The sequence below is a fragment of the Neoarius graeffei genome, chromosome 16, assembly GCF_027579695.1.
Source record: "Neoarius graeffei isolate fNeoGra1 chromosome 16, fNeoGra1.pri, whole genome shotgun sequence".
Lineage (NCBI taxonomy): Eukaryota > Metazoa > Chordata > Actinopteri > Siluriformes > Ariidae > Neoarius > Neoarius graeffei.
In genome coordinates this window covers 45,849,210-45,873,179 of record NC_083584.1, presented here as the reverse complement: position 1 = coordinate 45,873,179, position 23,970 = coordinate 45,849,210, and the positions used below count along the sequence as shown (strand labels likewise).

The 23,970-nt window shown below is 39.7% G+C and overlaps 1 protein-coding gene across 1 annotated transcript in view; it reads right to left on the bottom strand.

Annotated features, from left to right (window-relative positions):
• Positions 1-3,799: 3,799 nt before the first annotated feature.
• card11 (caspase recruitment domain family, member 11) overlaps positions 3,800-23,970 on the bottom strand; it is a 75,324-nt gene continuing 55,153 nt past the window's right edge. Inside the window, exons 18-24 of the mRNA XM_060943069.1 lie at positions 22,634-22,718; positions 22,430-22,522; positions 22,206-22,326; positions 16,728-16,913; positions 10,969-11,093; positions 9,442-9,557; positions 3,800-5,452 (exon numbers count right to left, since the gene is read on the bottom strand). Of these exons, the coding sequence (XP_060799052.1) occupies positions 5,248-5,452; positions 9,442-9,557; positions 10,969-11,093; positions 16,728-16,913; positions 22,206-22,326; positions 22,430-22,522; positions 22,634-22,718 (931 nt within the window). The 3' untranslated portion in view covers positions 3,800-5,247. The remainder of the gene's footprint in view (positions 5,453-9,441; positions 9,558-10,968; positions 11,094-16,727; positions 16,914-22,205; positions 22,327-22,429; positions 22,523-22,633; positions 22,719-23,970) is intronic.

Here is a 23,970-nt window from a genome sequence, read left to right as displayed (position 1 = left end):
AAACTAAACACAGGTGAATAGCCTGTAGATCATGCAGCTATGCTCAGAAACATCATCTTCAAGTCTTCATGTGTGCAGTTGTGCAAGCTCAATCTTCACACCTCTGCTGTCCTCCTTCCCCTGTATGGTTTGATCAGAGCAACAGCACATAATCATGCTGTCGATTTACCGGAGAGTAAACAGGACTTTCCACTATGCAAAACACACACACACACACACACACACAATCATGAAGCAACACAGGATGATTTGTTTACTTTCTCCCTCAGGTTCACATTACAAGGCACCAGCGAGCCATAATACTCCAACACACTCATGAATCATTTTCAGTGTAAAAACCAGGAGAAAAAATGACAAGTCTCAAGTCTCTATGTGTTTTGGTAAATAAGGAGATCCAGGAGCTTTGCAGACTGATATTTCCAGCCGCAGTGGAAACTTGGCTTTACCGTAAGAGCTGTCGTGTTCAGTGACGCTGCTCTGAGAGGAACCACCGCCACCACAGATGGCTCTAACCTGTCAATCGCAGCCACCAACCAACTGAAATTTCCACTGCTTGACTCGTGACGTGCTCTGTTTAGGATTTCTTGTCTGGTTTTTTTGCACTATTTCACTACATTTACAGCTCAGTGAAAGTGCGAGTTGGCAAAGCTTCAAAAGAGTTGGCCGAAAACATGCCGACACAAGCATTTGACCTGTTCCGACAGCTTTACAGCAGAATCAGAGTGCTCTTCAGAACATGTTTAATGTAAAACAGAACATACACTTCGATCTGATATAAAGTACATTTGTGTATATCTTATTGTACAGACATCTGCGTTTCAGCTGCTCAAGAAAACTGGAAAAGTGATTAAAATAAAGGTTTATACAATCATTCTCTACCATATTAATAAATTCTGAACTTTCTGACTGTAACTGTAATAAATATAGTTCGAAACAGACATATACATTCATTTAAGGCAAGACACTACAGGTCAATTTAAGAAAAAAACAAAACAAAACAATAGATATCACAATCTACCGTTGCATAGTGGAAGCTTCCAAAAAATTTTTTTTTTGTATAGGGGAAACATTATTTATGCAAATTGTGTTTTGCATAATTAAATATGCATGCATTTGCATACTGATAAAAAAAAAGAATATCTAGGCTTTTGATGTTGTTCTAATTTAAATATGTATTTCACTGGGAAGACACTCTCAAGAGGAAGACTTGTAAAATCAATTCTTTATGATTTAATCGAGAAAATAAAATGGTATTTTCAGTATAAAATCTAACATAAATCCAGCAATAGTTGACATTTTGGGGAATTTCCTTTCTAATATACTTCGAATTAGGGAAAGGAATGAAGACATGAATGCAGGTCATTGAAAAACAGTGATAAACTATTACAAAACCGGATCCTGAGAAAAAAATGGTTTTAAAAATGCGTTAAAGGAGTGAATAAGGTTTTATATATATATATATATATATATATATATATATATATATATATATATATTAGTGCTGTCAAAAATGTCGCGTTATTAACGCGTTAACTTGACTCAATTTTAACGGCGATAATTTTTTTATCGCGAGATTAACGCTCTGTGACATGATGCCACGCCCTGCACAGCCAGAGTCCTCTGCCCTCCCCCAAAGAGCCACGGTGCTCGGCTTAGGTTTCGTTTTCCCATCGGCGGCTCCAGCCCCACTTTGCAGTGGCTGTGACAAGACGTTGGTACAACCAGTGTTCGAACTATGCCGATATTTTCGGGGGGTCCCTTATTTTCCCTTGGGGGGGTGCTTGCGCTTGTCTCAGAGCGCGGCTCTCCATCGCGCGCTCACTTCGGATATGCAAATGCTTCCCGTTACACACAATTACTATGTCAATAAACATCATTTTGCCAGTATTTTAGAGACCCCCCAACATTTCCCAAATCATGTTTTCAAGGGATCTCATGTCTGTTTCAGGGGATCTCGGATCCCCCGAGTACCCCCGTAGTTCGAACGGTGAGCAAGCCCATTCACTTTTTTATGCTGATAAGAGAATTACAATGGTTTTTCATGTGACAAAAATGTGCGATTAAATTGCGATTAATCGCGAGTTAACTATGACAGTCGCGACATTAATCGCGATTAAATATTTTAATCGCTTGACAGCACTAATATATATATATATATATATATGTATTTGTATATATATATATATATATATATATATATATATATATATAGGCAGTGCTTAAAAGTAGAGATCTTGATGAGTGTAAAATGTGTCTATAAGTGGCAGCCAGAGCTGTCACTCATTATTCATGTTCAGGGCGGAGCGGTCAGCCCAGGAAGCTGTATTTATTACGCTACAGACACTCGTTGCTGCATTTATCTTCACCATGTGCCGCTATCAGAGGTTTAGTGCGGTATGTTGTAAAGCTTTGCCATCTGTCTTCCTGGCAGGTCACTCATGCACAACGTAAAGTTTGTGTGCGCTGTTTAGTTTGCGTTCGGTGCACTAGTTGAACTGTGGTTTAGCACAAGACTTTGAGCACAGAGGCTAATGGTGCACGCTTGGCGAACTTGTAGAGATTTGCACGCTTGGTTGAGTGGAGCAAAGTGTGTAACGTTCAGAGCATAGTCTGTCAACATTATTCTGCAAAATTTGTGTATTCGTTTATAACCCTGTCACGTTTGTTTGACAGCCGGTGTTCGATCCTATACTCGTGTTCAAGAGGAATAAAACACATACGCACCCATCAGAGACTCTCTGCTGTTGTTCTTAATGCCAACGGCTGCTACAATGTTAGTAAATAATCCTAGGTTATTTTTTAAAAAGCAAATTGAAAATATGCACTGGATAAATAAACCCATCTATCTTATGGATATACACATACAAATTTCGCTGCTTTGCACTTACAATTGGGTTCTCTGTGGTGGTACACATACATTGTTCGTACAGACAGACGTCGTTATCAAGGAAGTTCAGCTGTGTATCACAAGGACACATAAACTGACATACAGTACCAGTCAAAAGTTTGTACCCCCTACTCTACTCATTCATAGGTTTTTCTGTATTTGGACTATTTTCTACATTGTAGAATAATACGGAAGACATCAAAATTACGGAATAACATATAGAACATATATGGAATTATGTGGAAAACAAAAAAACAGTGTGTGTGATATTTTAGATTCTTCAAAGTACTCACCGTTTACCTTGATGACGCTTTAAACACTGTTGGCGTTATCTTAACCAGCTTCATGAGGTCGTCACCTGGAACGCTTTTCAATTAACAGGTGCCTCATCAAAAGTTAATTAGTGGACGAGTTTCTTGCCTTCTTAATGTGGTTAAGATCAACCAGTAAATAGTAAATAATAAAAATACAATAAATAGCCCTATTGCACAACTGTCGTCATCCATATTATGTCAAGAACCGCTCAGCTAAGTAAAGAGAAACGGCATCCATCATTACTTTAAGACATGAAGTGGCTTTTAATTAATATTAAAAAAAAAAAGTGAATTAGAAGGCATGTCCAAACTTTTGACTGGTACTGGATATTACATACAGTATATTGAGATTATTCAACACTTTAACTGTAACCAGTGACTTATGATGGTAACTAGTTGCACCGGAACTAATTTTGAGGTTTACATGTCTTATTTTGAACTAATTTTATAAAAAATGAAGAGGAGATTTCTTTTTCCCATTTCAATATTACGGACTATTCTGTGTAGGTTCAGGATATAAAGTCCATTTTAGTTCCAGACTATAATGCTGCAAAATGTGGAAAAGTTCAAGGGGGGGGGGGGGGGGGGGGGGGGGGGGGGGGGGGATACTTATGCAAGCCACTGTATTTCAGTGAGGAATAATCATAACACTATTTTGATTCTCACTAACCCCTGAAAGTAAGACAGCATGTGTGTTGAGTTTGACCTCACACTTACGTGACAGTATTTATTTAAAAAAAAAAAGTGTCTTTTAATTAAAAAAAAACAAATAATAATAATCAGTGAATTAGAAGGTGTGTCCAAATTTTTGACGGGTACTGTATCTCGCAAAACAAGCCTATCCAGGATGTACGATATGATGTGACTGTACCAAGTGGGCGGAGCTTAAGGCTTCTAATACGTTTGAACATTTCTGAGGAGTTATGACACTCTTATTGCTACAGTTTAATAGAAGACATGTTACTGATTTGTCCATAACTGACGTGACTACCTGTAGTGTCTTGCCTTCGACAAAATAGATAGCAACACATTTGCAATTATGCACAATGATCTACAAGTTATCACAGGATTATATGTCGACCTTGAGGGTTGGTGCAACAGTGCAATACCCTTTATCTTCACAGCAGAGAGAACATTTGGCCTTCAGAGGCAAATGTGTGTCGAACTTCCTGGTGACAGTTCCTTTTTTCGCAAGTGACTTGTGGAAAAGTTTCAACTTAAGAAGGAACATCTTCACAATATATTCAAATCACTCACACAACTGTTCAGTCAAACTTAATGCTGCATGGGTTTTTTTTTTGTTTCGAACGCACTATTCACTATACAGCATGCATATCTATGCGTCAAACCTAGAACACACCGTGAGAAGTCATCCACCCGCACATCCACATCATGTGTACACACTACAGCAGAAGAAACAACACGACACAGCCTTTCTTTTAAATAATGTGCTGCAGGTTGGCTATAAAATAAATATCCTGACAATACGAAGATGGAGTGAAATAAATCAGAGCTCTGGTCCATCGTTTAAACAATGCAATGATAAGGGCATCAAATTCAGTTTTGAATTATCAACATTCATCTTGTTTGTGGTCACTCGGGATGATAAATGAGAACTGCAGTGAGCATCTGCAAGAGGAAACAAACAAACAAACAAACAAACCAGTGGATGGAATCCAACAAAATGCAGTGGGCTGTGCCTTACTGGGGATTACAAATAGGACGTGAGCAAAAGAACGTTTTACTGACTACAGCAGCACATTTGGAGAACGATATATAAAAAGGCTTTGAATGAGAACGCGTCTTCCTCTAGCCGGGACCGGTGTCAGAAAAGGCCGTCTTTCCTTAGGCGCATTTTCTTTTCACTGCACAGGAACCACAGACCTCTGCAACACTTCCTCTTTGCATTGCAGTGGCTTGTGTATACATTCCAGCTACGCCACAAGCGCTGACAGAGTTTCAGAGATCAGTGTAACCTACATTGTCAGTGTTTGTGGCTGTCTGTCTGTCTCGCTGTCTGGCTGGCTGTTCTCAAGGTCAGGTGATCTACAGCAGGTCTTGCTCCACCCACACTGTTTTCTTCTGCTCCTCCAGGATCTTGTCCTTAATGAGCCTGAGGAGATCCTCCACTCCACTCCAGGAGTCGGGCTCCACGGTGGCATAGAGACACGGCAGGGCTTCCAGCTCTTTCTCCTTAGCGCGGCACATCTTCAGGAATTCCTCCTCCGAATCCACCTTCAGAGGAAGCCTCCTGCAAAACGTTCAGGTCCATTAGTCATGTTTCTCAAATAAGAGAAATTTAATGCTTCTTTAATGTGCAGGCCTGTGCAAAAGTCTTTGGCACATGTAAAGAAATGTTGTCGACTAAAAACGGCTTAAAAATAACGAAATGAAATGTTTCAACTTTAAAAAAAAAAAAATAAAATATATATATATATATATATATATATATATATATATATATATATATATATATATACACTATAAACAGCAGTAAGCCATAATAAATGAAACAAAGTCAATATTTGGTGTGACACGACCCTTTACTTAAAACTAAATAAAAAAATAAATAAATAGTAGTCGTCTCAGGTACAGCGAGTGCAGTTTGATAAGGAAATGATCTGTAGGTTTTACTGAGCATCTTACAGAACCAGCCACAGTTCTTCTGGACACTTTGACTCTCACACTCGCGTCTTCATTTTGCACCAAAACCCAGCAGCCTTCATTATGTTTTCTTTTTTAATCTGAAAAGTACTCTCTTATGGAATATGCTGCTCAGATACAAACTTTCCTTTTTCTGTAGCATTTAATTTTGTGCTGGAAAACGAACGTTTGGACTCTAAAATGTTTTTGTATAATGTAGAAGTCATAAAATAGAAATATATCACAAATTTTATATGGAAAAAAACAACAAGGTGCCTACGACTTTTGCACAGTACTGTATGTTTAAAAAAAAAAATCAAAGCATCAGGTATACATAACACTCACGGAGAATTACAGTAACTCAGTCAGTATCAAGTGTTAGTCATTATGTCGTTCACTGAGACCAGGTTGCCAGGTCTGCGAAAATATAGCCGAATTTGTCTACTTTTAAATTGCTTTTGGTTTGGAAATTTTAATTTCCGTGGCCAAAATTATGTGGACACCTGCGTTTTAAAACCATGAGGATTAATGTGGTGTTGGTCCCCTCTTTGCTGTTCTAATAAGGCTTTCCACTAGATTTTGGAGCGTAGCTGTGGGGATTAGTGTACATTCATTCAGCCACGAAAGCATTAGTGAGATCAGGAGCTGAATTTAAATGAGAGGCTTGGCATCAGGGTTCAGTTCAAGGCTCTGTACAAGACACTCGAGTTCTTCCACTCCAAACTTGGCACACCGTGTCTTCATAGAACTCGCGTTGGGTCATGCTGGAACAGGTTTGGGCCTCTTAGTTCCAGTTAATGGGAAACTGTAACACTTCAGTTCAAAGATATGCAGATTAGGTACAACGGTGGCTGCTGTATTTGGCGCAAGCTGTAGTGGTTTCCCAGCCATAATGTACCAGTATGTACACACATTAGGGTGCATCAGTTGCCCCCTAAAAATGAAAAGTTCCTCCGATCACGATGCATTTTTGTTTTTATGTTCCTTTTGGTAAGAAAACACACTGGGTGAAATATTTTGACAAAATTCAAAAGTTTAATGGTGGCACCAGGAGCTCAAAGTTATGGAAAAAGCTGCTATTTTATGACTTTTATGACAAAATTTCGATCACTTTTCATGAAACATTATGGCACCTTATAGAATATACCAAATATCTTAGATACACATTTTTAGTACATATTCTAAATATATTATCAAGCACAGTTTGAGTTTTAGCTGTTCACTGAATCATTGTTCAACTACTTTTAAACAATACAAATGTATTATGAATCACATTAATGCTTCTCAATCCCTTGCAAAGGTTCTTAACATGATCTCTGGCTCACAAGGAATCAATAAATGGAGTCCAACATTGTGATTCAAACCTTACGCGAAAACATAAAATAAGCGTTTTTTGGTAAAAAATGAACCTCATGGTGCCACCATTAGACTTTTGAATATGGTCAAAAAATTTTACAGGATGTCTTTATTGGTGAAAAGGAACACCCAAACAAAAATGCATCAGATTTTATGAAAGTGAGGGCAACTGATGCACCCTAGTATGTACACACATACATATATAACTATGGCAAAGCTAAATAAATTAAATTAAAAAAAAATGAATTCAAGCAAACAAAGATAGCTGTGCGCTTCTAAATTTGTGGTAACAGTTTGGGGAAGAACCACATGGTAGGATGGTCAGGTGTCCATAAACTTTTGGTACGTTAATTTATAAATGAGATCAATATATTAGATGAAGTTAGCAATGTGTGATTCTCGATGTATGATGATGATATGCATCACTGGAGTCACATTCTCATAGCTATCGTTTATAGCTACAATCTTGTTTGAATAACTAGCTAATTATAGCTAATTATAATTAGCCAATCGAGTTACAGGCAGGGCGGCACGGTGGTGTAGTGGTTAGCGCTGTCGCCTCACAGCAAGAAGGTCCTGGGTTCGAGCCCCGTGGCCGGCGAGGGCCTTTCTGTGCGGAGTTTGCATGTTCTCCCCGTGTCCGTGTGGGTTTCCTCCGGGTGCTCCGGTTTCCCCCACAGTCCAAAGACATGCAGGTTAGGTTAACTGGTGACTCTAAATTGACCGTAGGTGTGAATGTGAGTGTGAATGGTTGTCTGTGTCTATGTGTCAGCCCTGTGATGATCTGGCGACTTGTCCAGGGTGTACCCCGCCTTTCGCCCGTAGTCAGCTGGGATAGGCTCCAGCTTGCCTGCGACCCTGTAGAACAGGATAAAGCGGCTAGAGATAATGAGATGAGATGAGTTATAGGCATCTTCAGGAACATAGCTTGTTTCTACCATCACATTAGTTCAGCAGATTCTTCACTGAACCTGGAGGAATCTCTGGAGGAAGTCAGTCACGGCAAGATTGAAAAATAAATGAATACATTTCCATGGTGAAAATTTATAATAAGAATTATAGTTATATAGTTACTTCCAGTACCAGTCAAAAGTTTGTACACCCCTACTCGACTCATTCATAGGTTTTTCTGTATTTTCTACATTGTAGAACAAGACTGAAGACATTAAAACTATGAAATAACATATGGAACATGTACGAACTTCTGTGGTAAACAAAATAAGTGATAAACAAAATATGTTTGATATTTTAGATTCTTCAAAGTAGCCAGCTTTTCCCTTCATGACGCTTTGTACACTATCGGCATTATCTTAACCAGCTTCATGAGGTCGTCACCTGGAATGCTTTTCGATTAACAGGTGCCTCGTCAAAACTTAATTAGTGGACAAGTTTTTTGCCTTCTTAATGCGTTTGAGATCAAACAGTAAATAGTAAATAATAAAAATACAGTAAATAGCTCAATTCAACACCACAACTATAGTCATCCATATTATGTCAAGTGTCTTTTAATTCATAAAAATAAAACACACTGAATTAGAAGGTGCGTCCAAACTTTTCATTGGTACCGGATAGTTATAGTATGTTATAAGCCGTCTTTTTTGGCAGATTTTCCCAACCACCACACATAAGGGGAAAACGTAAAAGGAGAAAAAAAAGTTTTTTTTTTTACCTCGTCTGCTACAGAGTAAGCAGGGCGAGGTATTGTTTTCGGTGGGGTTTCTTTGTTTTTTTTTGTTAATGATAAACGGCTGGACCAATCTTCATGAAACTTTCAGGATAGATGGGCATTGGTCTCAAATAGAACCTCCAACATTTTGGGGGTCATCCGGTCAAGGTTTTTGTGGCTACTGCTTCATATAGAGACGGTAGCCAATATGTCATCGTGCTGTAAGAATGTAACAATCACACAGTACAGTGTGTTCTGATTGGCTGAGAGCAGTAAGCAGTAAAGTGTGTTCTGATTGGCTGAGAGCAGCAGAGAATCAGAATCAGAACCATGTTTATTGGCCAAGTATGTTCACACACAAGGTCAAAATCAAGGTCAAAGTCAAGGTCACCAAAAAGGTCAAAATAATTTTTTTCGCGATATCTTCCTTCATATTCATCATAAGTGCTACCAGGCGAGGTTTGTTTTGCCTGGCAACACTTGTTTTTTTTGTTTTTTTTGTAGTGGACTGAGATTCTAAGACAATGTAATTTGAGACCTACTTGATCACTGAAAGTCTGATCAAAGCTGCTTACTTTAATTTCTTGATGTTCCTCTCGCAGATTTTGATGTAGATAATGATGGGGTAGATTTCTCTCCTGAGCAATTCTTTTGCACAGCTCAGTTCTGCTTCCAAGAGACAGTGTTTACCCTGCAACAGAACGCAGAACATAGAACACAGTCTGAGAATGTACACAATGTGCTGCGGCAGCTATAAATGAACCAATAATGCAAGGAACGAGCAGATTTCAGGCACCGCAGAAACATCTACATGTGCTCATTTCCGTAATTTGGGTATTCAACCGAAGCCATCGTTGAAGGTTTTGTTTTCCAACTTGTGTTGTGCTATTCTGGTTTTTCCACACAGCTCTCAGAGGGACACCATTCACAATGGAAAAAAGTTCATGTGTCTCCTGACACATTAATAACTGAGGCATGAAAACAAAGCTTCTGACCACCTGACAAAACCCCAAGGACTGCTCGCTCTTTCTCTCTCTCTCTCTCTCTCTCTCTCTCACTCTCTGTTCTTGAGGGAAGGCAGAGCTTCTTTCACAGACTACCTTTCTCTGTAGCCCTCTGAGTAAACACGAGCGGAGGATCAGGGCAGATCTCTATGAATTAGATCAGTGCTTAATTTGTGAAGTGGGAGGTCCCGGGCCGGAACGCAGGAGGTGGGTGGGTCCGGTGACTCAAAAAAAAAAAAAAGGCGGGGGGGGGTCTTTAAACTGGGCATCAGTCCAGATAGCCCCACTTGCCTCACCGCCATCACCAGTCTCATCTTCCCGATCCTCATCCTCATTCCCTCTGACGGTTGCAGTTGGTGCGCTAACACTTCTAGCTTCACCGCCATCATCATTCTTCTCGTCTTCTTTTTGATCGTTCCCGCGGACTGGTACACTTGCAGCAGGTGCTGGTGCAGTGTCACTGTGTCCAACGTCGTCCATTTTAGGTCGTTTAGGATCCGGCTGTCCTGGGACTTTGAAAAATTTTAGTAAGCTTTCTTGTTTTTTTGCCATTTTTTCCACAGCGCAAGCTAACGGCTACAGAAACCCGGCGTTCTATTGAGCGGAAGTATACACCCCATGTTCCCCCCCCCTTCCCCTTTCACACAGATTTTGTGGATGTCATAGGAGAGAAATCAACAACAGATATCAAAATCAAAACCGAACACTAAACAAAATTTTATTTACTTATTTATTTAATTTATAATTTGAATTTTTTTCCCTTTGTGATGGTCACGGAGGTGATCTGATCCATTTAAATAGCTGCCGAAACACCGAATAAAATGAAAATAGCTGCCGGATCCGACGACGGAGGTTCCAGATCTTGTCCCGTCATGTTCCGGCTCAAATTAAGCCCTGAATTAGATGTCAGAGTGGCAAGGTAATTGTTACCCAAGAGCTTCAGATCAGTGAGCGATCCATAAGAAAAACGATACAGCTCATACAAAGGGACGCCTCTTCCAAAATGGGATATATCATTTCAATGAAAAAAAACAAAAACACCCAAACTAAACCATCACTGTACTCATCAAACTAATCCACAAAGTGTTCTTTATATACCTTAAAGGCAACAGCTTCGATGTTCTCAGGGGTGATGCACTCGTATGTGCTCGCCTGCCTTTCCTTTGAGAAGATGATCGGCTCTATCTTCTGCTTCATGAGGAACTCCTCTTTTGTCAGGATGTCTGAAAGGATGTCACACACACACACAAAACCCCCACTGTCGATCATTTTCTTTACTGATCCTTTTAACAGACTACACCCTGTGAGATCGTAGCGCTCATTAGTTTCACCTCATCCATTCCGCTATAAAACAACTGTAGTGTATGCAGTGATCCCTACAATTCTACTATATACAGTACTGTGTAAGTCTTAGGCTCCCTATTTTTCTTTTTCATACAAACTTTGTTATAGATTTCTATTTTACGACTTCTACATTATCGAGTCAGTACAGAAACATTTTAGAGTCCAAACGTTCGTTTTCCAGCACAAAATTAAATGTTACAGGAAAAAATATATATTAGTATATGAGGAGCATATTCCATAAGAGAGCACTTTTCAGATTAAAAAAGAAAACATAATGAAGGCTGCTGGGTTTTGGTGCAAAATGAGGACGCGAGTGTGACAAAGTGTCCAGAAGAACTGTGGCTGGTTCTGCAAGATACTTAGTAAAACCTACAGCTCATTTCCTTATCAAACTGCACTCATTGGACCTGAGAAAGGGTTGTCTCGCACCAAATATTGACTTTCTTTCACTCATTGCGGCTTACTGCTGTTTATAGTCATTTTTTTAATGTTGAAACATTTCATCTCATTATTTTGAAGCCATTTTTGGTCGACAGCATTTCTTTACATGTGCCTAAGACTGTTGCACAGCGCTTCATATTTAAACTAGTCTTTTAGGGTGTTTTCACACCTGGTCCCCTTTAAAGGAACCAGACTCAGTCCTCTTTAAGTGGACCAAAAAGTGGACCAACAGAAAAAGAACTCAGTTCTTTTTGTGTTCACACTGTGAATTTATTACAAAGAGGACTGGGTTCTCTTTCTGGTCCAGTTAAGCTTTGATGGGGCCTCAGTCCTCTTTCTGTTCACACCAGGTCCTCTAGAGCCCTCAGACCCCCAGTGCACGGAATTCTGGGTAATTTTCTCTTGAATCAAAATGTCTGCTGCCATGCTTGCCCTGCTGTATTCTTTGATCAAAATAGTGCGGATTAAGGAAAATAAATTTATTCCAGCGGCTGTGGTAAGTTCCAAAAGGAAGTCGAGTTTCCCTGCTACAGTCACGTGACCAACTACGGCAAACGAAGAAGGTTAAACTACAGTGAAAAAGGCGAAGTGAACCCGGTGCGCTTTTTGTTCACAATGCGCAGATTAGGCGAACCGTACTGTTGATTTTTAGCGAACCGTACTGAGACCACCTCCTGAGGTGGTCTCAGTTCGGTTCGCTTTAAAGGGGTCTGGGTACGGTTGGAGTGTTCACATATGCGCAAAAAATGCTGAGTCATCGATCTGAGTTCGGTTAGATGGCTGAAAGGGACCAAGTGTGAAAACACCCTTAGTTTGTTTACTCACTCTACACGAGTGTCTATTCACAAACATCTTGCTGGCACGGATGTTGCTGGAGGACTAGCTCTTAAAAGACTGAACCAGCAGCTTTTTGCGTACATCGGTGCTGAATTTTCAAAAACACGATACCCAGTGACCTCTGGCTGTGGTGAAAAATACTGATTTAAGCATAAAAGTCTGAAGCGTAGAGGACAATCGGTAGCATGAACAAAGCGAGAATGACGCATGGATTTATGAAGTCTCGGCTTTAGGGAACATTTTGGCCTATGTTTGCGTCATTTTGAACGTTAATTGTCTGTCGTTTGTGGCATGATTTTGCTTTGTGTACGTTATGTGGTAGGTTTACAGTATACAGAATGGAAAATGTGTTCACTTTGAAGAAAAAGAAGCACCGTTTTCCTGAAACTAGTTTTAAACTTTGCAATTACATTCAAATTCAGGATTGCGTTTCATTTCAAAGCATAACATTTCTGGAGTAATTAATGTTGTATAGTGTTATACAAATAGAGTCCTACATTTAGTAAGGTCCAAAAAAACTATACAATCAAAAACTTATTTCTTTTGTTGAAAATAACGTTTCAATTGGCACTTTAATAATGTCAAGTCTGATACATAGACTAATCCAATATTATTATTCATTGTCTTCAAGATTTGACCATCTTTGAAGTGTGAAAACTCATGAAATTTGCTACACATATCAGTGAGTTACTCAGGGACCCGGGTGTGGCCCAGGGACTTCATAGCGCCCCCATATGACACTGAGTGTTGTGCCTGGCATATACTGTAAGGTGCTTTCCGACTGGAGAAACATCTCCATAGTTCTTAGAACTGTTAGAGGAAGTTTGCCCTTTCTTGTGTGTCTGCGCTGCAGGACCTGAGAACAATTGTAGTTCTTAGAATGCCGTTTTGAGGGACTTTTTTTTTAGCTCCTACTTCAGGGTAGGTACTCTCCCAGCATAAAAGGAACGATGAGTGACGCAAGTGTACATTGATCAGTCCAACACAAACCAATGCAGTACCAGCAACCACCATTTTTAAAGGTCTGTGTAAAACATTAGTCATGTAAACAACAGATATTAGCGTTAGTGCTAAAAGATAATAACAAGAGTGCTCTCTGAGAGCACAATATCCCCCGCTGGCAACTATATCTATGCTATAAGTGCTTAATACACCCTCATGAAATTGTCAAAGTACAAGTTTGGCAATCAAGATCCATAACTCTAGTCAAATGCCACTGAATTGAACGAAATTGCAATATGCGTATTACCGACATATAACAAAGAATCCTGTCAAGTTTCGTGAAATTCCTCCAAAAACTGTGAGCGGAGTTGATTTCAGAAGGTGAGCACCCTTCCTGGGATGGACAGACAGACAGATGGACGGACATCACCACGACATAATCCTCCTTCGGGCCTTTTGGCCAGCGGGGGATAAAAATGGAGAAAACAGGCCAACAGTGAAGTGCAAGGAAGAAAATACAGCGCAACTTTGGCACACTTAAAAAGCTGTCTGAACGCGTCTATAGTTTCACCTACATACACCAAATTTGGTAGGCATGTGGGTCTCTCCAAGATGAACAAATTTGCAATTACATTGTACTAACCATGTCCAACAGGAAGTGGGTAACTTTGGATTATGTGCTTTTTGAAATGTGTTCCATTTTGACACACTGTTCGAAGACGGTTCATTAGATTCATGTCAGATTTGTTATATATGATGTCAAAACATTCATCGTTTGCATTATTTTCTAAAATCATGCTAATTTCTTTAAATGGTAAAGATCTGTGTAAAACATTAGCCATGTAAACAACAGCTCTTAACATCAGTGTTAAAATTAAAAAGAAAAAAATGAACAAATGGATTGACAGTAAAGTGTGCAGAAAATACAGCGCAACTGTGACGTGTCTAAGCGAAATATTAAAATCTTCTCAAGCATTTCCTGCTAACGTCATGCTAGTAAGCCAGCTTATGTCACTTCAGAGTTCTTACTGGCGGTGCAAATGCAAACAGAAACAAGCTCTTGAAGGTATGGAGTTCTTGAGGGAGCTTCCCAGTGTGTGGTTCCTCTCAAATAAGTCCCTAGAACTGTTTGGTTTGAAAAGTGCCCATAGTTTCACCTACACACACCAAATTTGGTAGGCATGTAGGTCTGTCCAAGACTAACAAATTTGCAATTATGTTGTGTTATCCATGGCCAACAGGAAGTGGGTTACTTTGGATTACATGCGTTTTGAAACGTGTTCCATTTTGACATACTGTTCCTAGATGGTTCATCAGATTCATGTCAGATTTGGTATATATGATGTCAAGACGTTCACCACTGTGTTACTTTCTAAAATCACTGTGATGCACTATATTTTCTTTAAATATTAATATATACGTAGATACAGTATGTTGTTTATATATGGAGTATCAATATAAACAAGAGTGCTCTGAGAACACAATATCCCCCGCTGGCAACTCTGCCACAACTCTGGTAAAATGCGACCGAGTTGAAAAAACTGCAATATGCGTATTAACGACATACACTACCGTTCAAAAGTTTGGGGTCACTTTGAAATTTCCTTATTTTTGAAAGAAAAGCACTGTTCTTTTCAATGAAGATCACTTTAAACTAATCAGAAATACACTCTATACATTGCTAATGTGGTAAATGACTATTCTAGCTGCAAATGTCTGGTTTTTGGTGCAATATCTCCATAGGTGTATAGAGGCCCATTTCCAGCAACTCTCACTCCAGTGTTCTAATGGTACAATGTGTTTGCTCATTGCCTCAGAAGGCTAATGGATGATTAGAAAACCCTTGTACAATCATGTTAGCACAGCTGAAAACAGTTGAGCTCTTTAGAGAAGCTATAAAACTGACCTTCCTTTGAGCAGATTGAGTTTCTGGAGCATCACATTTGTGGGGTTGATTAAATGCTCAAAATGGCCAGAAAAATGTCTTGACTATATTTCCTATTCGTTTTGCAACTTATGGTGGTAAATAAAAGTGTGACTTTTCATGGAAAACACAAAATTGTCTGGGTGACCCCAAACTTTTGAACGGTAGTGTATAACAAAGAATCCTGTCAAGTTTCATGAAATTCCTCCAAAAATTGTGAGTTGATTCCAGAAGGCGAGTACCCTTCCTGGGACAGACGGACGGATAGACAGACATCACCATGACATAATCCCCCTTCGGGCCTTTCGGCCAGCAGGGGATAATAAAAATTGTGAGGGAAGTTGATTTCAGAAAGCAAGCACACCTTGATGAAATTGCCAAAGTACAAGTTTGTTAATAATCAAGACCATAACTCTGGTAAAATTTGCCCAAATTAAATGAAATTTCAATCTGAGTATAACTGTCATATAACAAAGCCTTTTGCCAAGTTTGGTGAAATTCCTCCACAAATTGTGAGAGGAGCTGATTTCAGAAGAACCTACACCCTCATGAAATCGTCAAAGTACAAGTTATTTAATCAAGGGTCAAAACTCTGGGGAAATTTTCACAAACGAAATTAAATCACAATATGCATATTACCATCATAGAACAAGGCCTTTTGCCAAGCTTCGAGAAATTTGTCCAAAAATTGTAAGAGGAGTTGATGTCAGAAGGCGAGCACACCTTCATGAAATTGTGAAAGCACAAGGCTGTTAATGAAGGGCCACAACTCTGGTAAAATGTGACTGAATTTAATGAAATTACAATATGTGTACTACCGACATATAACAATGTCTTTTGCCAAGCTTCGTGAAATTCCTCCAACAATTCTGAGAGGAGTTGATTTCAGAAGGAAAACACACTCTCATGAAATTGTCAAAGAATAATTTTGTTAATCAAGGGCTTTAACTCTGGTAAAATGCGACCCAATTTAACGAAATAACAATATGTGTATTACCGACATATAACAATGCCTCTTGTCATGTTTCGTGAAATTCCTCCAAAAATTGTGAGAGGAGTTGATTTCACCCTTCCTGGGAAGGACAGACAGACAGACAGACAGACAGACAGACAGACAGAAAGACATCGCCACGACATAATCTCCCCTCGGACCTTTCGGCCAGCGGGGGATAAAAAAAACCCCATATTATTACCTTTCAAACCAACAACCTTATTTTGACTTGCGTAGCATGGACCTCTACGTGTTATACCTTCTTGTCACTTCTACACTCAGGAAATAACAAGCCGTCTGTTCACTTATATTAATGATAAATGATGTAATTTATCTGCTATCTTGTATCTCATGCACACCTTATCCACTATCTCTTACCTGGCTTGCAGACGGTGAACTCCATGACTCCCCCAGCGTTGAGGAACTTCTGAACGATGGTTTTGGCCAGGATGTTAGGAGAGAAGAGAACAGGGCGTTTGCGTGGGCAGTGATGTGGCGTCACTGGACTGTACGGGATCAGGCTTAGATCGCTCTTGTTCAAATCACTTTCTGAGTCGGATGAATCTAAAATATGAAATGCATGGTTTATACACCAGCCTTACAGGAATGTTGGAGTACTAAATAAATAAATAAATACCCCAAACCTATTTACATTATATCATATTATCTTGGGTGTCTTTAATACCTGTGTAATAGGGTGCATCAGTTGCCCTCACTTTCATAAAATCTGATGCATTTTTGTTTGGGTGTTCCTTTTCACCAATAAAGACATCCTGTAAAATTTTTTGACCATATTCAAAAGTCTAATGGTGGCACCATGAGGTTCATTTTTTGCCAAAAAACGCTTATTTTATGTTTTCACGTAAGGTTTGAATCACAATGTTGGACTCCATTTATTGATTTCTTGTGACCCAGAGATCATGTTAAAGGAACAGTCCACCGTATTTCCATAATGAAATATACTCTTACCTGAATTGAGACGAGCTGCTCCGTACCTATCCGAGCTTTGCGCGACCTCCCAGTTAGTCAGACGCAGTCAGACGCGCTGTCACTCCTGTTAGCAATGTAGCTAGGCTCAGTATGGCCAATGGTATTTTTTGGGGCTGTAGTTAGATGCGACCAAACTCTTCCGCGTTTTTCCTGTTTACATAGGTTTATATGACCAGTGATATGAAACAAGTTCAGTTACACAAATTGAAACGTAGCGATTTTCTATGCTATGGAAAGTCCGCACTATAATGACAGGCGTACTAACACCTTCTGCGCGCTTCGGCAGTGCATTGATACGGAGCTCAGATATCAATGCGCTGCCGAAGCGCGCAGAAGGTGTTAGTACGCCTGTCATTATAGTGCTGACTTTCCATAGCATAGAAAATCGCTACGTTTCAATTTGTGTAACTGAACTTGTTTCATATCACTGGTCATATAAACCTATGTAAACAGGAAAAACACGGAAGAGTTTGGTTGCATCTAACTACAGCCCCAAAAAATACCATTGGCCATACTGAGCCTAGCTACATTGCTAACAGGAGTGACAGCGCGTCTGACTGACTGGGAGGTCGCGCAAAGCTCGGATAGGTACGGAGCAGCTCGTCTCAATTCAGATAAGAGCATATTTCATTATGGAAATACGGTGGACTGTTCCTTTAAGAACCTTTGCAAGGGATTGAGAAGCATTAATGTGATTCATAATACATTTGTATTGTTTAAAAGTAGTTGAACAAATGATTCAATGAACAGCTAAAACTCAAACTGTGCTTGATAATATTAGAATATGTGCTAAAAATGTGTATCTAAAATATTTGGTATACTCTATAAGGTGCCATAATGTTTCATGAAAAGTGATCGAAATTTTGTCATAAAAGTCATAAAATAGCAGCTTTTTCCATAACTTTGAGCTCCTGGTGCCACCATTAAACTTTTGAATTTTGTCAAAATATTTCACCCAGTGTGTTTTCTTACCAAAAGGAACATAAAAACAAAAATGCATCATGATCGGAGGAACTTTTCATTTTTAGGGGGCAACTGATGCACCCTACTGTGTAACTACATAGAGTATTGGTGCAAAAGTCTTGGCACAAGTAAAGAAATGCTGGAGACCAAAAATGGATTAAAAATAATGAAATGTTTCAACATTAAAAAAATACTATAAGCAGCAGTAAGCCATAATAAATGAAACAAAGTCAATATTTGATCTGAGATGACCCTTTGCTTAAAAAAAAAAACAACGTAGTCTCAGGTCCAATGAGTGCAGTTTTATAAGGAAATGATCTGTAGGTTTTACTGAGCATCTTACAGAACCAGCCACAGTTCTTCTGGACACTTTGACTGTCACACTCGCTTCTTCATTTTGCACCAAAACCCAGCAGCCTTCATTATGTTTTCTTTTTTAATGAGAAAAGTGCTCTCTTATGGAATATGCTGCTCAGATACAAACCTTTTTTTTCTGTAACATTTAATTTTGTGCTGGAAAATGAACGTTTGGACTCTAAAATGTTTTTGTACCGACTCGATAATATAGAAGTCATAAAATAGAAATCTATAACAAAGTTTGTATCGAAAAAAAACAGGGTGCCTCAGACTTTTGCACAGTACTGTATATACTACATATGCCACTGTAATGTAACTAGTAAAGACATGCAATGTAAAAGATGCATTACAGTGAAGTAGCACATCTTATGAAAATATGCCTGCATATCAAATACGTATACGACAGAGGTGCAGAAGTAACAGGATGTTCTTCTCTAACTTTTCAGTTGATCCACAATACTGATTTTACGGAGTTGGTATTATTAGGCGCACGAGAGCTACAGTTATGTAAAGGTTGACCACACATTGTAAATAAATACATAAATACATTCAATTCATAATATAAAGTCTGTCGTTCAAATAATCTGATGATTTCTACAGATAGCTTCTTCATGCACCACTATATGGCCAAATGTTTGTGGACACCTGACCATGACACCCATATGTGCTTTTGAATGGGTATGATGGTCAGGTGTCCACAAACTTTTGGCCATATAGTATACATGTCCAGGAGCAACAGCACTAATTCCATTCCCAGTCACAATTAATAGGTTTCTGTAGCTTGTAAAAATGCTAACAGTGTTTATACTACATTTCAGTGTTGTACAACATTTCTTGTCATCTTGCAAGTTTTCTTTTTAAAAGAATTATCTGGCTGCGCTGTCCACTTACCGAATTCAGGCATTTTTTTAAGACTGAGCTTGAGGTGAAATTAATACGTGTTAGGGAATGTCTATAAAAAGACTGAGAGGAGGTTCCAGACTGGATCACAAGACATTTTCTCAGCCACAGTATACACTACATGTTAACTGCAAGTTGGCCTAGTGGTTAGCGTGTCCGCCTCTCAATCGGGAGATCAAGAGTTCTACTCACGGTCAGGTCCTACCAAAGACCATCATAAAAATGGCACCTACTGCCGTCTGGCAAGGCACGCTGCAATACAGATGCGAGTGGGGAGTCAAACCATGGTGGTTACCAGAGGACTAGCCCCGCCACTGTAACCCTAGCTATGTAATAGGCGAGAGGCCGAGGGCTACAGAAACGGAGATCAGCGCCACCTAATGCGCCATACGGTGCGGGAAGGACTTTAGACTTTAGAATACTGGCTGGTGTTGAGTGGTATATCAGATATACTCCATTCAGCTAGCATGACATTAAACAAGTCAAAGACGAGTTCAATATCATGCTAGTTGAATGGAATATATCTGATATATCACGAAAAAAAGCCAGCCAATATTATTTTTATTATAATACATACACATTCGATGGAACAATTATAAATTTTACAAAAAGTTAAGAACAAGGTTTACAAATTGTCACAGCTGCTTGCTAGTGCAGAAGTTTTACGTGTAATACGCATCTTATGGCATTTTCAGTTCACTGTGACAGTTTACTGCGGGCGCCACTGGTGAACAAAGAAATGCTTCTGCACATGCGCAGCAGAAAACTCTCTCATTGAATATTCACATCAGCTCCGACGTGTGACGTCAGGTTGTCTTGACAACCGTGCAATACTGTAAACCATATTCAACACTCATTCTCCATTGGGTAGAGTGATGTAATACACGTAGGATAAGTGATATGCTACACATACGGGCCACTTTTTCCATGGGATAAAAACATGCATTCTATTCCCTTCTAGTGGGTTTATTGATGGCATGCAATATTGTTATCATATCGCTTATCCTCCGTGTATTACGCCACTCTTCCCAATGGAGAATGAGCGTGCAATATTGTTATAATATTCCACGTTGTCAAGACAACACGACGTCACACATCGGAGCTCATACGAAGATCCAACGACAAAACTTTTCTGCTGTGCGTCCGCAGAACCATTTCTTTGTCAGCCGGGAAAGAGAGAAGATGAGGCTAATCCAGTGTTAAGTTTAAGCGCTAAATAAATAAACTGAAATGAAAGACGCGCTGAACACCCGAAAGGCTACCAAAACCTCATTATATATTCTTCACGTGTATTTACAAGAGAAAAACATACCAACAGACATCGAAACACTGGAAAAGAGACACATCAGAGATGTAAAACGTCCGTGCTAGCGAGTGACTGTGACAGTCTGTAAACAAACATGGCTGCGTCGTTAAAAGCGGAAGATTTTGAGAGAATTTTGGCTGCCGGGTCACTCTGTTGTGTGTAGTTGTCTATGTTGATTTTAAAAGTAGCTAAATAAATTACACAGGGAAATTAATAATAATAATAATAATAATAACATTCGGCTTGACTGTGCTAGCATTGGCCTGTGCTAGCACTACACCAGCTAGAAGGTAACTGGACTGCCATGCTAACAGCACCGACTCGCAGGTAAGCTAATGTCGGCCTTCGTTAGCGCTACTGCTACACCGGCTGGAAGCTAACTGAACTGCCGCACTAATAGCACGGAGTCACGGGTAAGCTAGTGTCAGCCTTCGAGAATGCTGATATGAAGAGTGTGTGTATGTATAATAATAATAATAATAATAATAATAAAATATTGGCTGGGTTTTTTTCGTGGTCTATCAGAAAACGAGTATCATGCTAGCTGAATGGAATATATCTGATAGACCACGAAAAAAACCCAGCCATCTCATCTCATTATCTCTAGCCGCTTTATCCTTCTACAGGGTCGCAGGCAAGCTGGAGCCTATCCCAGCTGACTACGGGCGAAAGGCGGGGTACACCCTGGACAAGTCACCAGGTCATCACAGGGCTGACACTTAGACACAGACAACCATTCACACTCACATTCACACCTACGGTCAATTTAGAGTCACCAGTTAACCTAACCTGCATGTCTTTGGACTGTGGGGGAAACCGGAGCACCCGGAGGAAACCCACGCGGACACGGGGAGAACATGCAAACTCCACACAGAAAGGCCCTCGCCGGCCCCGGGGCTCGAACCCGGACCTTCTTGCTGTGAGGCGACAGCGCTAACCACTACACCACCGTGCCGCCCAAAACCCCAGCCAATATTATTTAATTATATCATATCAGTATACTTGTACGTATAGTTTATCTATAATTACACAGGTTTTAGAGACACAGCATAAAGTGGGACTAAAAAACCCCCAAGCCATACATAAAAGCTAATGAGGATCAGTTAGCACTGTGGCATTTGCATAATCTAACATGCTTTTCATTCATTGTGTGTTAACGTGTTGCGGTGGCGTAGGTCAGTTGAAGTTCAGCAGAGATGAACTTTGAATTGATGTACTCTTAGCAGAAAAAAAAAAAGAAGTCCATGAGTAGCGGAATCTATAGATCATAAAACTATTATATGAGCCTTCAGACCCATGGCTGAGAAGGAAACAAAGCAGACTGGATCTGTCATGCTTACCCTCAGGCTTCATGGTTTCAAAACCCGGTTTGGGAAGAGATGACAGATTGCCAGCGTTGAGGATGCGCACACGATCGTTGCTGTCCATCCTCTTGTACTTGTTATCTGCCCTGCTGACAAACTGACACCAAGGATCTCGATCAATCTCTGCAGCACACAGCCATCATCTTTACCCAGACCTACTTTCTCATCCTGTCTAAGTCAGGCCAGAGGCACAGTTTTACCTGCAGGATCTGGCAGATGAAGATGCTGGCTCTGGACAGGCGTGGACTGCTCTTTGGGTCTGACGGAGGGGCTTCCTCGGGCTGCAAAGTATTCTGAGGCCGAAAAAGAAAAAAAAGATTGTATTGGGATTCATGCTTGACTGCACTTTGTTCCATTATGTTTTTGCTGAAAAAACTGCACATAAAATGAAGCCATTGTCTAACCCTAAGTCCCTTCAGACTATCTATCTCTTCTCGGCTGCCACGACACATCAGCTTCTGGATCTTCACCAGGAGGAGCTGCTGGGCCCTGAGGGGCAGGAAGGAAGGAAGGAAGGAAGGAAGGAAGGAAGGAAGGACAGTCAGTTCACACGGTAGCACACAATCGCAGTCACTACATACAGTACAAACACTCTCGGGTCTGTTCACTACTTCGCAATAAACATCCGGCTGAACCGGATCATCACTTCTGACCTGATAAAATATAATACAATTATAAAATGCATTTTAAATTCCCCTGTATGCTGTATCTACATTGCATCACTTCGGAATGCAAAACGTGACCTTAGGGTTATAAAGTTCTTCCTGGTATTTTGGTTGTAAACGCGTTAACTGCACAGTAAAAAATGGAGTGTCAATATTGCAGTGTAAACCTATTTTCCTCTGGATAGAGTAGTTATAACACTATGCAGAGTAAAATCGTCTAAATGGTAGTGTCAAAAGTGAGAGTTAATTCCCACTTGCACACAACGACAAAATCTACTCTGCAGGATGATGATTCCCCGCGAAAATACAATATAGAGTCAGATTAACTCTGAAAATCTTACACTATCTATAGTGTTAAATATTTTTACACACCTCAGTGTTAATTTTGACACAAAATAGAGTAAAATTAACTCTAAAAATCTTACACTGGCGATAGAGTAAATTTTACACTGATTTTGAGTGGGACCAAATGTTATCTGACAGAGTTAAATTCAACTCTTAAAGAGTAAAATTGACACTATGATTTTTACTGTGTGCAGAATCATCATCATCATCATCATCATCACTGAGGGTCAAAGTTCTATCTCCAAACTCAGGTGGAAACTTTTATAAGGATCTATCTAACAGGCAACCATCGTCCAGGATGAATCCAACACGCAGTGCAACCCTGATCAATCAATATCTCTATTCTCTTTACAACTCTTGGGAAGTTTTTTTTTAGCTGTAGATGTTCTACATTCAGTGGATATAAAAAGTGTGCACACCCCGTTAAAATGATAGGTTTTTCTGATGTAAAAAAATGAGACCACGATAAATAATTTCAAAACTTTTCCCACCTTTAATGTGACCTATAACCTGTACAATCCAACTGAAAAACAAACAAATCTGTTAGGGGGAAAACATAAAAAATAAAAAGTGTACAATTAGCTGGTTGCATAAGTATGCACACCCTTAAACTAATACTTTGTTGAAGCACCTTTTGATTTAATTACAGCATTCAGTCTTTTTGGGTTCACACCTGCCATCAATTAAAATGACTCTGATTAACCCCAAATAAAGTTCAGACATTTACTCCG